Source organism: Podospora pseudocomata (genome assembly GCF_035222375.1).
Source record: "Podospora pseudocomata strain CBS 415.72m chromosome 1 map unlocalized CBS415.72m_1, whole genome shotgun sequence".
NCBI classification, from domain to species: domain Eukaryota; kingdom Fungi; phylum Ascomycota; class Sordariomycetes; order Sordariales; family Podosporaceae; genus Podospora; species Podospora pseudocomata.
The window spans coordinates 2,154,358-2,167,273 of NW_026946363.1; the positions used below are offsets into that span (position 1 = coordinate 2,154,358).

The 12,916-nt window shown below is 52.4% G+C and overlaps 5 protein-coding genes across 5 annotated transcripts; 4 read left to right on the top strand and 1 right to left on the bottom strand.

The window, feature by feature from the left end:
• Positions 1-589: 589 nt before the first annotated feature.
• QC762_108878 (uncharacterized protein) lies at positions 590-1,019 on the top strand (the record flags this gene model as incomplete). The annotated part of the gene is made up of 2 exons (XM_062885307.1): positions 590-672; positions 746-1,019. 2 exons carry the CDS (start codon positions 590-592, stop codon positions 1,017-1,019), a joined length of 357 nt encoding a protein of 118 aa, XP_062748262.1.
• A 152-nt stretch (positions 1,020-1,171) lies between these two features.
• CHT4_1 (Chitinase 4) lies at positions 1,172-2,796 on the top strand (the record flags this gene model as incomplete). The annotated part of the gene is made up of 3 exons (XM_062885308.1): positions 1,172-1,533; positions 1,586-1,684; positions 1,752-2,796. The coding sequence occupies 3 exons, from the start codon at positions 1,172-1,174 to the stop codon at positions 2,794-2,796; spliced, it is 1,506 nt and encodes a 501-aa protein (XP_062748263.1).
• A 910-nt stretch (positions 2,797-3,706) lies between these two features.
• QC762_108895 (uncharacterized protein) lies at positions 3,707-3,970 on the bottom strand (the record flags this gene model as incomplete). Its single annotated transcript, XM_062885309.1, has 1 exon — positions 3,707-3,970. One exon carries the CDS (start codon positions 3,968-3,970, stop codon positions 3,707-3,709), a length of 264 nt encoding a protein of 87 aa, XP_062748264.1.
• A 1,557-nt stretch (positions 3,971-5,527) lies between these two features.
• Positions 5,528-6,560, top strand: QC762_108900 (uncharacterized protein). Its single transcript, XM_062885310.1, has 2 exons — positions 5,528-5,902; positions 5,962-6,560. The coding sequence occupies exons 1-2, from the start codon at positions 5,625-5,627 to the stop codon at positions 6,365-6,367; spliced, it is 684 nt and encodes a 227-aa protein (XP_062748265.1). The 5' UTR covers positions 5,528-5,624; the 3' UTR covers positions 6,368-6,560.
• Positions 6,561-6,697: 137 nt separating this feature from the next.
• Positions 6,698-12,243, top strand: SIN3 (Transcriptional regulatory protein sin3). Its single transcript, XM_062885311.1, has 5 exons — positions 6,698-6,811; positions 6,872-7,583; positions 7,645-7,745; positions 7,809-11,118; positions 11,184-12,243. Exons 2-5 carry the CDS (start codon positions 6,894-6,896, stop codon positions 11,745-11,747), a joined length of 4,665 nt encoding a protein of 1,554 aa, XP_062748266.1. The 5' UTR covers positions 6,698-6,811; positions 6,872-6,893; the 3' UTR covers positions 11,748-12,243.
• The last annotated feature ends 673 nt before the right edge of the window (positions 12,244-12,916 follow it).

Below are 12,916 nucleotides of genomic sequence, written 5' to 3' on the forward strand. Positions count from 1 at the left end.
AGGGAGGTGAGACATATCAGCTGGAGGGGTTGAATATATCTTGGTAACGTTCTCAAGCCGCGATTTGGCATGAGAGAGAGAGAGAGAGAGAGAGAGAGAGAGAGAGAGAGAGAGAGAGAGAGAGAGAGAGAGAGAGAGAGAGAGAGAGAGAGAGTGGGTGATTGATCGCCACGCGGGGAGGTAAGTGGTTGAGTCTGTTGTTGCAAGGAAGTTGAGTGCAAGTCTATTTCTACATGTGGCAGCGTTCGCAGTGGTGTGGGTGGGTGGGTGGTGCTTTCTTGAGAGGTTGGGCAGTGCCAAACGTTTGCTCCTTGTCTCGAGCAAGTACAGAATCACCACTGCACCTACCGAAGAGTATGTATGTACCGGAAGATTTTGGCTTGATATACTATGTATACCCGACTTTGGCGGCATAAACGTTTTTGCACATCTCCCGAAGATATGGGGGAGGGACTAGGTGGTCGGTAGATCGGAGGTAGTTACAAGCTTTTTGGTGATCTTCAGGGCAGGATGTGATCGTCGATGGCCCGGATTGACATCAACAAACACCAATCGCAGAAGAAGAGGTTATCGCCGGACGGTTTAAAGGATGGGGAGATCATTTGTCTGCTGGGTTTTGGATATTGCGACTCTGCCGGAGCTTCTCCCGCGGGGTTATAGTAGGGGTCTGAGGTATAGTGCTCATACCACCTTGCTCGGTGCTGGGAGCCGTGAGGATTTCGACTTTGTCTAACAATTCTCCTAGGTTCCGTTGTACAGTATCCAACCTCACTTCGATCAGGTACCCAGTTCATGTTTCGACGGCCCGGTCATCCCGATCAGAAACTGGGAAGAAAAAGAGTTCCAATCTCATTCAACTCAGGCTAAAGATAGGTTTTTGTGTCTGGATCAATGACACGGTCGGATGTCGACGAAGAATGTGGGACAGGATCGGTCTGGAGCAGGTTTCTCTCGCGCGCTTTCATATTTCAACGAGGCGCAAGTTCCCATCCCTTCCTTGGTGTGCCCAGAAGATCTAGAATGTGGCCGTCGACATTCCTTACTGGTTCTACGCTGAACCTACATTCCTTTGCCCTCAAACACTTTACGCGTGGGTTGCTTTAAAACCACCTACCTTCACATCACCTCCAGTCCTTTCTGTGTCAGCAGATTTTGAGAGGGTAGGTTGAAAATGTTGACCACAGCTACGATCCTCGTCCCCTTTTTGCTTGGTGGATTCCAAGTCGTGAAGGCGGCACCGAAGCAGGTTATTCAGTTGAGTCCGCAGGAGGGGCTGGAGATTGTGTGCAATGCGGGGAGGTCTACGACGGTGACGGTTACGAGGACGGTGGAGGTTGCGAGGACGGTTTCGGTGATGGTTACCACGGGTGCACCGCAGGCTTCGGTTGGGGTGGTACGGAGTAGCTCCGGCTTGAGGGTGGTGTCGAGTAGTTCGAGGACTGGGACGGTGCCGTCGAGTACTGCTGGGTCTGTTGTTGGTGGTGGGGGTGGGAATGGGACGGGGTTTAGGAATGCGGTTTATTTTACGAATTGGTGAGTTCTTATCAACAATGAGTGGAGAGGGAAGGGGGCTAATGGTGAATAGGGGCACCTACGGCAACAACTTCCAGCCTCAGGACTTGCCGGCCGACAGGATCACGCATGTGCTGTATTCGTTTGCGGATATTGCTTCTAATGGGGAGGTGTAGGTTTCTTATTTTTTTCACATGCACAAGAAAACCGAGAGCGCGGGCTAAGTGATCAACAAACAGATTCTCCTCAGACACCTACTCCGACCTCGAAAAGCGTTACCCGACCGACTCCTGGAACGACCAAGGCAACAACGCCTACGGCTGCGTCAAGCAGATGTACCTCCTCAAGAAGAAGCACCGCCAGCTCAAGGTGCTGCTTTCCATCGGCGGGTGGACGTACTCGCCCAAATTCGCCCCCGTGGCTGCCACCGCCGCTGGCCGCAAAAGGTTTTGCTCTTCGGCGGTAAAGCTGGTCCAAGACTGGGGGTTTGACGGGTTGGATATCGACTGGGAGTATCCCGCCTCTGCGACCGAAGCCGCTGATTTTGTTTCGCTGCTGAAAGAGTGCAGAGAGGCCTTGGATGAGTACTCTGCCAAGCACGCAAAGGGGTATCACATGCCTATTACTATTGCTTGTCCGGCGGGTCCGACGCATTATGGCCAGATGGATATCCCACGGATGGATAAGTATATTGACGCGTGGCATCTTATGGCGTATGACTATGCCGGGTCGTGGGATAGTGTCTCGGGGCATCAGAGCAATGTTTTCCTTAGCACGACTAACCCGAACTCTACAAAATTCTCGACGGAGAAGGCGGTGAATGATTATGTGGCCAAGGGGGTCGCGCCGGGGAAGATTGTGCTGGGACTGCCGCTTTATGGGAGGGGGTTTGAGGCTACGAGTGGGCCGGGGAGGCCGTATAATGGAATTGGCGAGGGGTCGGCGCAGGCGGGGATTTGGAATTATAAGGATTTGCCTAGGCCGGGGGCGAAAGAGTTTTGGGATGAGCAGGCGGTTGCGGCGTGGAGTTTTGATGAGAGGAAGCAGGAGTTTATTAGTTATGATACGGTTAGGAGTGCGGTGGAGAAGGTGAAGTATTTGAAGGGGAAGGGGTTGGGGGGGACGGTGTTTTGGGAGGCGGCGGGGGATAAGGTGAGGGAGGAGGAGAGTTTGGTGAGGACGGTGGTGAAGGAGTTTGGGGGGACGAATAAGTTGGCGGGGGCTTTGAACCTGTTGAGTTATCCAGTTAGTGAGTACGATAATATTAGGGCGGGAATGCCTTGATAGGGGGTTGTGATGGGAGGGTTGGGTGGTGTTTTGTTTTGCAATCTTGTACATATTGGTTTGATTTTTTGGTTTGGGACGTTTACCACTTCTTGCCTCTCGTTTTAGGACACCTTGTCTGGCTTCGGTTTCATGTTGGAGTTGTATTGCTCTTCTTCTTTTGCAATTTTTTGGCCTGATACTATAGCAATACGGCCATCTTTGATGATAAATAAATTTCAGGTTTCCTTGACTTCATCACCGCCTGTCTGCTATCCAGCGTCCACATTCCTTGTTCCACTACATATCATCGACGCATTTACACCAGTCAAAGAACGGCGACTCCTCATGGCCCGATTTTTTCGTCTTGACCTCGTTGTTATCGTCACAATAGAACCCGAGGTCTTTGCAGTCCTGGCTCACGTCCAAGTCGGCGATAGGACATTGGAGTACAAGGAGTGCTGACTCGGCTTTGGGGATCTTTGGTGAACTGATCAGGGCAAAAGCTTGACCGGTGCCCGTCACCAACAGAGCGAGTGCCGCAATCAATCACCAGGTAAGATGAAAAGTGTGAGATATTTCTGGCTAAACAAGTGTGCTAAGTCAAGTGGAGGCATACCTTCATGTTTTTGATGGAGTTTTGCCTCAGTCTTCGTCAGATTTAGTGGCAAGGCTGTTGATTGACCGACTTGGACTGGATGAATTCACGTAGTGGAAAGGAACAAAGCTGCTGTTATACCTCCAGGCCGCAGTATCACACCAACTCGGTCCCGGCAACCTTTTTTCGGAGCACAGTAACCTCAAGTAATGTTGCATACATCGTCGTCCAAGTGGTTACAATGTTTCATGATATTTCCCCAGAGTCAGGTTACCCCTGAAAGATATTTTCCCATGCTCAAGTTACAGGATGTACAACGCTAGGCACCTTTCTTCACAAACGAACACACTTGCACCATTCAAAGCAAGGTGACTCTTCAAACCCAGCTTCGACGGCTTGAACCGACCCATCGTCTTCGCAGTAGAAGCCGTAGTCTTCACATTCTTTGGCCACGTTCAAGTCTGCAATGGGGCAGTCAAGATGGCCTAGCTGCTCGTCGGGTGTTGTTGTAGCATCGGGGGTGGCTGGGAGGGCAAGGCCTACTGCTGCGAGAGCAAGTATAGCGAGGGTGGTGAGCTGAGAGGTGTTAGTATTCATCTAGATATCTAAAACTAGGTAGAATCATGCCTTCATGGTTGGTGACTGTTGGGGTGCTAGATGACGGTTGATGGTAGGTTTGAGTGTAGGAAGGCGTTGGGGTGATTAGGATAGATTGGGTGCTTGAAAGCTATGAAGATTGTGCAATATGTTCTGCTTGTTTTATACCTATCTAGCACCCCTCATGTGTAATCATGCCTCCAAATTTCATGGAATGTTCGTTGGAATACCAAGAGAACACCTGATGTCTTGAATCCTACATCCCCTGGAATCTTATGATGACGAAGCTCATGATAATCAACCGAATTCCTCTCCAAACTTGAAACCACTTCTCCACGGAGCTTAGCAGAACCCCGAGGCTGAAGACACCTAGGGCTCACCTTCGCATCTCAACCCGCGAACGAGCGAGCCAATAGCCAGATCTTTCCTCTATACCCCCCCGTTCTCGTCACAATTTGAGGTACATGACTATTTCCCATCTAGGTGATACCCCCAAGATCTCAACCTTCCACGACTTCCATCGCAGAAATTATTTTCTATCAGGATCCCAGTAAGTCTGGCATCTGCAATAAAGACAGCAAAGCGAGCCGACAGTCTCATCTATCATCTTGACCGCGCCATCGCTATCGCAATAGAATCCTATCCTAGCGCAGCTTTCGGTTGTGCTGGTGGGGATTGATGAGCAGTCGAGGTCATATCGTTTGATCAGTGCCGGCCCTGGGGCGACTTCAGTCATGGGCGAGGAGGCCAGAGTGCTGGTTGCCAGAAGGGTGAGGGTCGGGGCGAGGGTGATGAGCTGATGTATAGGGGATTGGTTAGTCAAGCGCGTTGATTTCGTGATTAGAGTCGGGACATACGTTCATGGTTGCTGATGTGCCGATTTCTGGCAGGCAAGTGTTGCCAATAGAGATGATGTGCGGTAGGATTGTTGTTAATCCGGCAGATGGTCTGGGTACCTATTCAAGGGAGTATTGATACCTCCCTTCGAATACCCCAACACCAGAAGTAATGTCTCAGTTGGTGTCTTGCATGATCTGACAAGACTTTATTAGAGATACACATATTCTCCACAACTGCAGCTTTAAGAACCTTCATATTTGGTTTGAGCCATGTCTTGATCAGTTTGTGCCCCGGGGTTCTGGAGAGTATTGGTGTTGAGCACGATACCTACCAACCTACATATCCAGCGAACTGGTTTTCAAGATACCTTATCTAAAGGATCTTGCCGAAATGGTGTCTCAAGTCATCAGTTGGGCGCATTGTAACTCATGAATGGCCGAGTTAAGAAGCCATTGGCTGTCGATAGGTAACTGGAAGGTGTGAAGAATGAAGCGGTGTCGACTTGTTCATTGGTAGTTACATCGACTCAAAAAACCTGGGAGTAATTTCAGATATTATGTCTCTCATGGCGAGATTGAAACCAAAAATTACAATCAGAAGGTTATCATTCAATGCAAACAGCTTTAAGTCATTACGATGCTATGTGTGGTTGTTCCTGAAAAGAAGGGTTAGGGTTCGCCGTGCTCAACAGCGATGACGTATCTCTCTGTGCTCACTAGTCACTAAGCCGCGAACGCCAACACCTAGCTCTACCCAACAGCGCAACGTGGTCCATGACCTGTCGTCTTGTTTCCATCAAAGTGCATACCATAAAATGCGCCCTGCTCTTATTTCTGTCGTTGCTCTGAGTGCCGCCGTTTCCTGTCAACTTGTCGTACCCCTCTTGCAGCAAAGAGCGGAAGCAGCCCCGTCGTCACAGCGAACTCTCAACCACAATCAAAAGATCATGGACCCCAACAACGGCCCCGGTCCGGCGTTGCCTCCGGACTCCGGAGTTCCGTCGAGGACTGACCCACCTCCGCACTCTGGCGGCGGTGGTGTTATCCTTTCGGATGTGATCGGCCGGGATAGGTCTGTCAACTTATTTGCAGGGTATAGTCACCTCAGCATCTTTCTAGTCCGATAAGATCCACTAACATATCGTGGTATAGCTTCATCAGAGATATTGAATCCACCTCTGTTCGGCTTGATGACCCGTCAAAAAACACAACGGTGCTCGCACCGCTCAACTCTGCGGTGGAGGGCTTACCTCGTAAACCATGGGAAGATCCCAGAGAGTACGGTGCCCTTGGGCCCAATGCTTATGAAGGAGGTGATGGCCATGAGAGGGCACAGAAGAACATTCAGCGGTTTGTGGAGGCTCACCTTATCCCGGTTGGTATCTGGTCCAAGGGCCAGAAGGTGAAGACTCTGCTTGGGGATAGGGAGGTGTGGTGGGAAGAAAAGGAAGACGGGACCCGTGTGGTGCAGCCGGGGGATATTGAGGTTGTTGAGGTTTCGAGCTCTGTTGCGAATGGTGAGGTGTGGATTTTGAAGAAGGTTCGGAATTATGCCTGAAGGGGGGTTTTTGGGAATGTGTTTGTATAGATGTTGGTTTTACACAAGCCATCGTTTGATGTCGTCTATGACAGGATAGAATGCTGGCTGAATCGGAGCTCCTGAGGTAAGGAAATATATATTCCCTGTATACTTGAATGATACATATCCTCACCAGAGACGCCTCCACATCTGATGGGCTGGCAGACGGGGCGTACCTTGCATTAGACTTGCTGTCACGTGCAGGGCATATCGTCATCCCTCTTATCCGAGGCCGGTGTTTTCCCGGAGTTGTTGGGCGTTATCGATAAGAATGCGACGGAACTTGCCATCCATTCATTCTGCACAGCAGTTGCTAGCAACGCCTCCTTTCTACACTGGCGAAAACACAGCTGTCTCAGACCAGAAGCCCTTGTCTTGGTAGATGACTTCTTGTGGAAGGCCCATATGATCGCAGTGATAGCTGTAAGCTGCCCTGTACGCCCCCGCCCGGTGCTTTATTTGATGATCTAAACCTTTGCATAGAGGCTTCGCGCAGCCGTCCACGATGAATAGCCAGCCCCTGCACCCAGGCCCCGGAGCCGCCTTTGACCGCGAGCGCGACATGGAGGAGCAACGCCATCGTGCCCTCCAACAGGACGAGATTGCCCGACGGGAACGAGAAAGAGAGCGCGACCGTGACCGTGACCGCGACCGTGATCGTGACGACGCTGAGCGCCAGCACCGCGAACCCTACCAGCCCGCTGCCCCCCATCACAGCAGTGCCGGCTCCCTCCCTATCCACCAACCCGTCGCATCCAGAATATCAAACTCCATCACCGGCCCTGGAGGCTTGCTGGCAAACCACAATAATCCTGCCCCCGCTCTGCCAGTTGGTGGACCTCCCGGCCCTGCGCCTAGCTTTGGTGGAGCGCTTCACTCTGCCGAGGCCGGTCGCCCCCCTCAGCATGGCGCCCCCGGAGCTGCCCCAGCCCCTCAGCACCAGATGTTTGGACCTATGGTACATGGACCAAATGGTCCTCCTCCCAACTCCTTGGCTGGTGCCGGTGGAGGGCCGGGACCAGCTGCCATCTTCGGCGGGCCGTTGCAGCAGCAGCAGCAGGAGAATGGGCGGGCGCTGGCGCAAGAAGGGGCCCGCAGCATGCAGCAGCTCCCCTTTGGCCCCGGCGTAAATCCTCCTCATGGCATGACTCCTGGCTCAAATAACATGGGCCAAGGGCAGCAGCCGATCTTGAACGTAGGTGACCTTGCGGTGGTGATGTTGAAACGTTGGCGCTGACTGTGACATCACGGAATAGGATGCGTTGAGCTATCTTGATCAGGTGAAGGTTCAGTTCTCCGAACAGCCCGATGTGTACAACAAATTCTTGGACATTATGAAGGACTTCAAGAGTCAAACGTAGGTGCTCTCTGTTGCGATCTGATTGGTGATGCGAAGAGCAGGTTGACTAACGTGGAGCAGAATCGACACGCCGGGCGTGATCAATAGGGTGTCCGAGCTTTTCGCTGGCCATCCGACGTTAATACAAGGGTTCAACACCTTCCTTCCTCCTGGCTATCGCATCGAGTGCGGCCTGGAGAACAACCCCAATAGCATCCGCGTGACCACCCCATCCGGGTCCATGATTCACTCGATCGGAGCGCCCCGACCAGCGCAACTCGAGCCAGCACCTCCGACATCGAACCCTCCTCAAGGATACATTGGCACCGTGAGACCTGGGCCGTGGCAGCAGGTTTTGCAACACAGCGTGGAAAGTCCCGAGGCTGCCTTCAGTGTCCCGGCCCAGAACGGTCCACCAGGGTTCCCTGGCTCAAGCCAGAGCGCGTCTTTCGAAACTAGCCCGAATCAACCAAGATCAGTGCCGGCGGTTCCCAACGGTTCTGCCCTGAGCCAACCTCCAGTCCCGCGAACAGCACACACTCCAACACCTGGCGCCGGTCCACCAAGTGCAAACGGTTCTGCCGCTCAGCAGGCCAGCATGGAAAAGCGGGGACCCGTCGAGTTCAACCACGCGATCAGTTACGTGAATAAGATCAAGGTACGCGACTTTTTTTCCCCTGTTGCTCCCGTGCGTATTGTTTCCTATTCACCTCGAGTCTCAATGGGGCACCTCAATGGGGAGTCGATGGGTCAAGCAAGCACAGAGTGGATACACTTTTTTCTCTCCCTGGCACAACGCCCATTGACGCCTTCTCTTATTCAGAATCGCTTCCAGGACAAACCCGAAATCTACAAGCAATTCTTGGAGATACTCCAAACGTACCAACGCGAGCAAAAGCCCATCCAAGACGTATACTCGCAAGTCACGACGCTCTTCCACTCGGCCCCCGATCTTCTCGAAGACTTCAAACAATTTCTCCCCGAGTCGGCCGCGCAGACCCGATCCGCCGGTCAGCGACCTGACGAAACGATGCCCATGGCAATCACCACTCCCACGCCCCAGCCCGGCAGTCTCCAGCGCGACGGTCCCAAGATGCCTCCGGTTGGCAATTTTGCGCCACCGGCGAGCGCCGCGAAGGAGACCAAGAAGCGACGCGCCGAGAAACCTGCGACTGCCGCATCTGCCTCTGTCGCGAACGAACAAGCGCAGTCATCTGCTCTCCGCGGATCGTTACCTGCCGCCACGACTGGCAACAAACGGATGAAGGTGACGCACAAGCCCAACAATGCCGATGTTGCCTTTATCGAGTCAACTTTGACTCCCACTATGCCCGAGCCTCTCCCTCCCACTCCCATCAACATTTCCCACCAAGACGAGCTTGCGTTTTTCGAGAAAGTCAAGAAGCACATTGGCAACCGAACCGCCAACACAGAATTCCTCAAGCTGATCAACATGTGGAACAACGACCTGATCGACACACCTACCTTGGTCTACAAGGCGAACCAGTTTATGGGCGGCAATCCCGAGTTGCTTGCCAGTCTGCGGGCTATCCTCAGGTACGACGACGCCACAGATGATTTCGTCGAGAACAAACCCGAGCCACCCACGGGCAAGGTTTCCTTGAGCAATTGTCGCGGCTTCGGCCCGAGCTACCGACTCCTCCCTAGAAGGGAACGGCTCAAGCCTTGCACCGGCCGCGACGAGCTCTGCCAATCGGTTCTCAATGATGAGTGGGCGTCACACCCGACCTGGGCCTCCGAAGACTCCGGTTTTGTTGCCCACAGAAAGAATGCGTACGAGGAAGGTCTCCACCGTATCGAGGAGGAGCGCCATGACTACGACTTCTTCATCGAGGCCAACCAGAAGTGCATCCAGCTCTTGGAGCCCATTGCTCATAGCATGCTCAACATGCCGGCGTCAGAAAGACACAACTTCACCATGCCTGTAGGACTCGGAGGACAGAGTACTTCGATCTACAAGAGGGTGTTGAAGAAGATCTACGGCCCGGAGAAGGGCTGCGAAGTTGCCAACGACTTGTTCCGAAACCCCTACGCCGTTGTACCTATTGTGTTGGCGCGTTTGAAGCAGAAGGACGAGGAGTGGCGATTTACGCAAAGAGAATGGGAGAAAGTGTGGCAGAACCAGACCGAAGCTATGCACCTCAAGAGCTTGGACCACATGGGTATCCAAGTCAAGATCAGCGACAAGCGCAGCCTCTCTGCTAAACATCTCGTCGACAGTATCAAGACCAAGCACGAAGAACAACGCCGTATCCGTCTTGCAAAGGGTCAAACCGCACGATACCAGTTTCTCTACAAGCTGGAAGACCAGGGTGTTCTCCTCGATTTACTTCGCCTTATGGTGGTCTACGTCAATAGCAATGGCGGACACAGCGGCGTGGAGAAGAGAAGGATCATCGAGTTCTTCGAGAAGTTTATTCCCACCTTCTTTGACATTCCCGACGAGAAGTTCCAGGAAAGAATCAACGACATCGAGGTGGAGTCCGCGGAAGAGGATGAGGATGACGGTACTCTTTTGGAGCTCACCAATGGCCGCAGTCGTCGAAATGGCAAGAAGTCCGACCTCCTTCGCGGCGTCTTGGATCCTGGCCGCAACGGCAGTCGTAGCAGAGGGCAGAAGGAGGGCAGTGCCGCCTCGGGCAGCAAGGAGACAACACCCGACGTTGGATCTGCGAACGAGGAAGAGATGCCTGACGCCCCAGAGGATGGCTCCGTTCCTGAAGTGTCGAATGGCCGCTGGCTTCCCACGATCCCACGGCCTGCCATTGTCGATAAAAGCAAGGGTGATCCAGTGAATGACCTGGTCGATCTGGACGGCGAGTTGAAGGCAGATGCTCCATTCACCCGATCGGTCTACAACTTCTACTGCAACCAGACCATCTATGTCTTCTTCACCATCTTCACGACGTTATACAAGCGATTGTTGGATGTCAAGGAGAGCAGAGCGAGCGTTTTCGAGGAGATTGAGCGTGAGCAGGCTGAGAAGCCAGCCAAGACCTTGGGCACAGTCAACGGTGGCTTGAAGTTCTTTGAACCCACTAACCCAGAGTCCTTCTGGCCAAAGACTGTCCAACTGATTGAGGACTACATTGGTGGTGAGGTTGATGAGAACCGGTACCAGGATGTGTTGCGCCACTACTACCTCAAGAGGGGGTGGAAGTTGTACACCATTCAGGATGTCCTCAAGTCTCTGTGTCGTCTTGCGCTCCAGTGCAATAACCCGGACGCAAAAGGTGAGAAGGCCAAGGAACTAGTCAAGGCCTTCCTTGACAGCCGGGCGCAGAGCGAGACGAGTTTCCAGAATGAGATCAGTATGCGCAAGTTTGCCGAAAAGTGCATCAAGGATGGGGAGATGTTTGTCATTAGTTGGGTATGTTTCCCCTTCCGTGCCTAGTGTTTTTTCTTTATTTCACATCAGCTAACCCGTTTTTCCAGAACCCCAAGGGTAAATTCGCCACCACCCGCTGGCTCCAAAAGGACGAGACAACGTTTTACACGGACGAGATGGAGCGGGTGCAGCAGTGGCAGTACTACATCTCGTCGTACATCCGGATCGAGAACACGGAAGGGATCCCGCGGTCTCGGCTGCAAAAGGTGTTGCTGGAGCGGAACCTGCCCTCGGACGCTAAGGACTCCTCTGACGATGGTTTCTTGCCCAAGCCGCTGGTGTACTCTGAGAACCTGATTGTCCGGACCTGCCTCAACTCTTACAAGATGGTGTTTGAGCAGGGCACTAGTGACTGCGCCGTCTACAGTACCGATTCGGCCAGGGAGGTTGAGGTGGAGGGGGACGAGGACGCGGCACAGGCGATGTTTTCGGCGGAGTTGAGGGGGGAGAAGATCAAGGAGAGGTTGTTGATTAATAACCAGTGGATGAAGGGGCATAGTCATGATGAGGTGCAGAGGTCGAAGGATGATTTTCAGAGGTGGATGGATGGGGTTGTTGGAGGGGTGGATGGAGGGGAGGGACAGGGGCAGGATGTGGCTATGGAGGGTTGAGAGGGGGGGAAGGATATGGGTATGAACGGATGGAACTGAATGGGCTTATGGAGTTGGGCGCATTTGTTCTTTCCCTTTGAGCAGATTTCACTTTTTTTTTTTCCCCCGAGAGGGTAAAAGAACGATATCCTGGGTGTTTTATGTTCCTTTTATACAAGAATACCTTAGTCGAGCGCCCCTTTTTACTTTTGCACATATGATTGTTGTTGAGCTACCCGGTTCGGTTCACTTGTTGATACGATGGCGGGGAGGATGGGGGCTGTTTTTGGTGTGAGTTGGTATGTGGCTATGGTTGGGAGGGTAGAGAAGTTGGAGAGGCAGAAACAAGAGCTTATAACTATGGAGTTTTTTGATGAAAATGATGGTGGTTTGGGAGGGAGGGGAGAATTTGGCAGGTGAGGCGGGCGGGCGTTTGATATCTGTGATTAAACTTGAATGACGGTCTTGATCTTGGTGACTCTCCTATCTTTGTTTTTCTGTTCCTTGGAAGGGGTGGTGGTTATCTTTTGGTGGGAGGGTGTGGACTTTGCTAGCTTTGCTTAGCGGGTTTATAAGGAAATTTTTATATGATTCTGGGTGTGTTTTTGGCAATGTGTGGATGTGATGTGTGTACCTGCTCTTGAAGTCGCGCATAGTTTTGGTTTCTATCACGTCCAGAGTGGTAGAACCTGGATGTGATGGTTTTGGTGGTCTGGGAGAGGTGGTGGGTGACTGCTGGATTGGATGGGGGGAGTTGGTGTTTTGGCGATGTGGTTACTGTCTTGAGCCCTGGTGATGGACGTGCTAGGGCACCTTACCTCGGAAGATAGTTCCGGCAATTGTGAGAGAGAAAGTCTAGAACATTCACCGGTCGGTATTAACTTGGGACGTCATAGCGGCGTTGTGGCGGCCATGTGGGCTCTGGAAAAAGAAGTCATTTATTTTTTCTTGTTGAGGAGGTAACTACCGGTAGGGTAAATCCTTCTTGCTCTCATTTATCACGACCATTGGCATGACATCGTTACGGGGTTGTTGGGTGTGTGATCCGGGAAAGTGAGGGTATAGAAGGGAGTGTTAAGACCGTTGTGTGAGGTCATTTACGGGGCAGAATTTCATGAAGCATCTGGGAACAGAAACGTGGCGATATCTTTTGCTAGTTTTCTCTTTGTCGAGACTCAGAGGAGCAACGA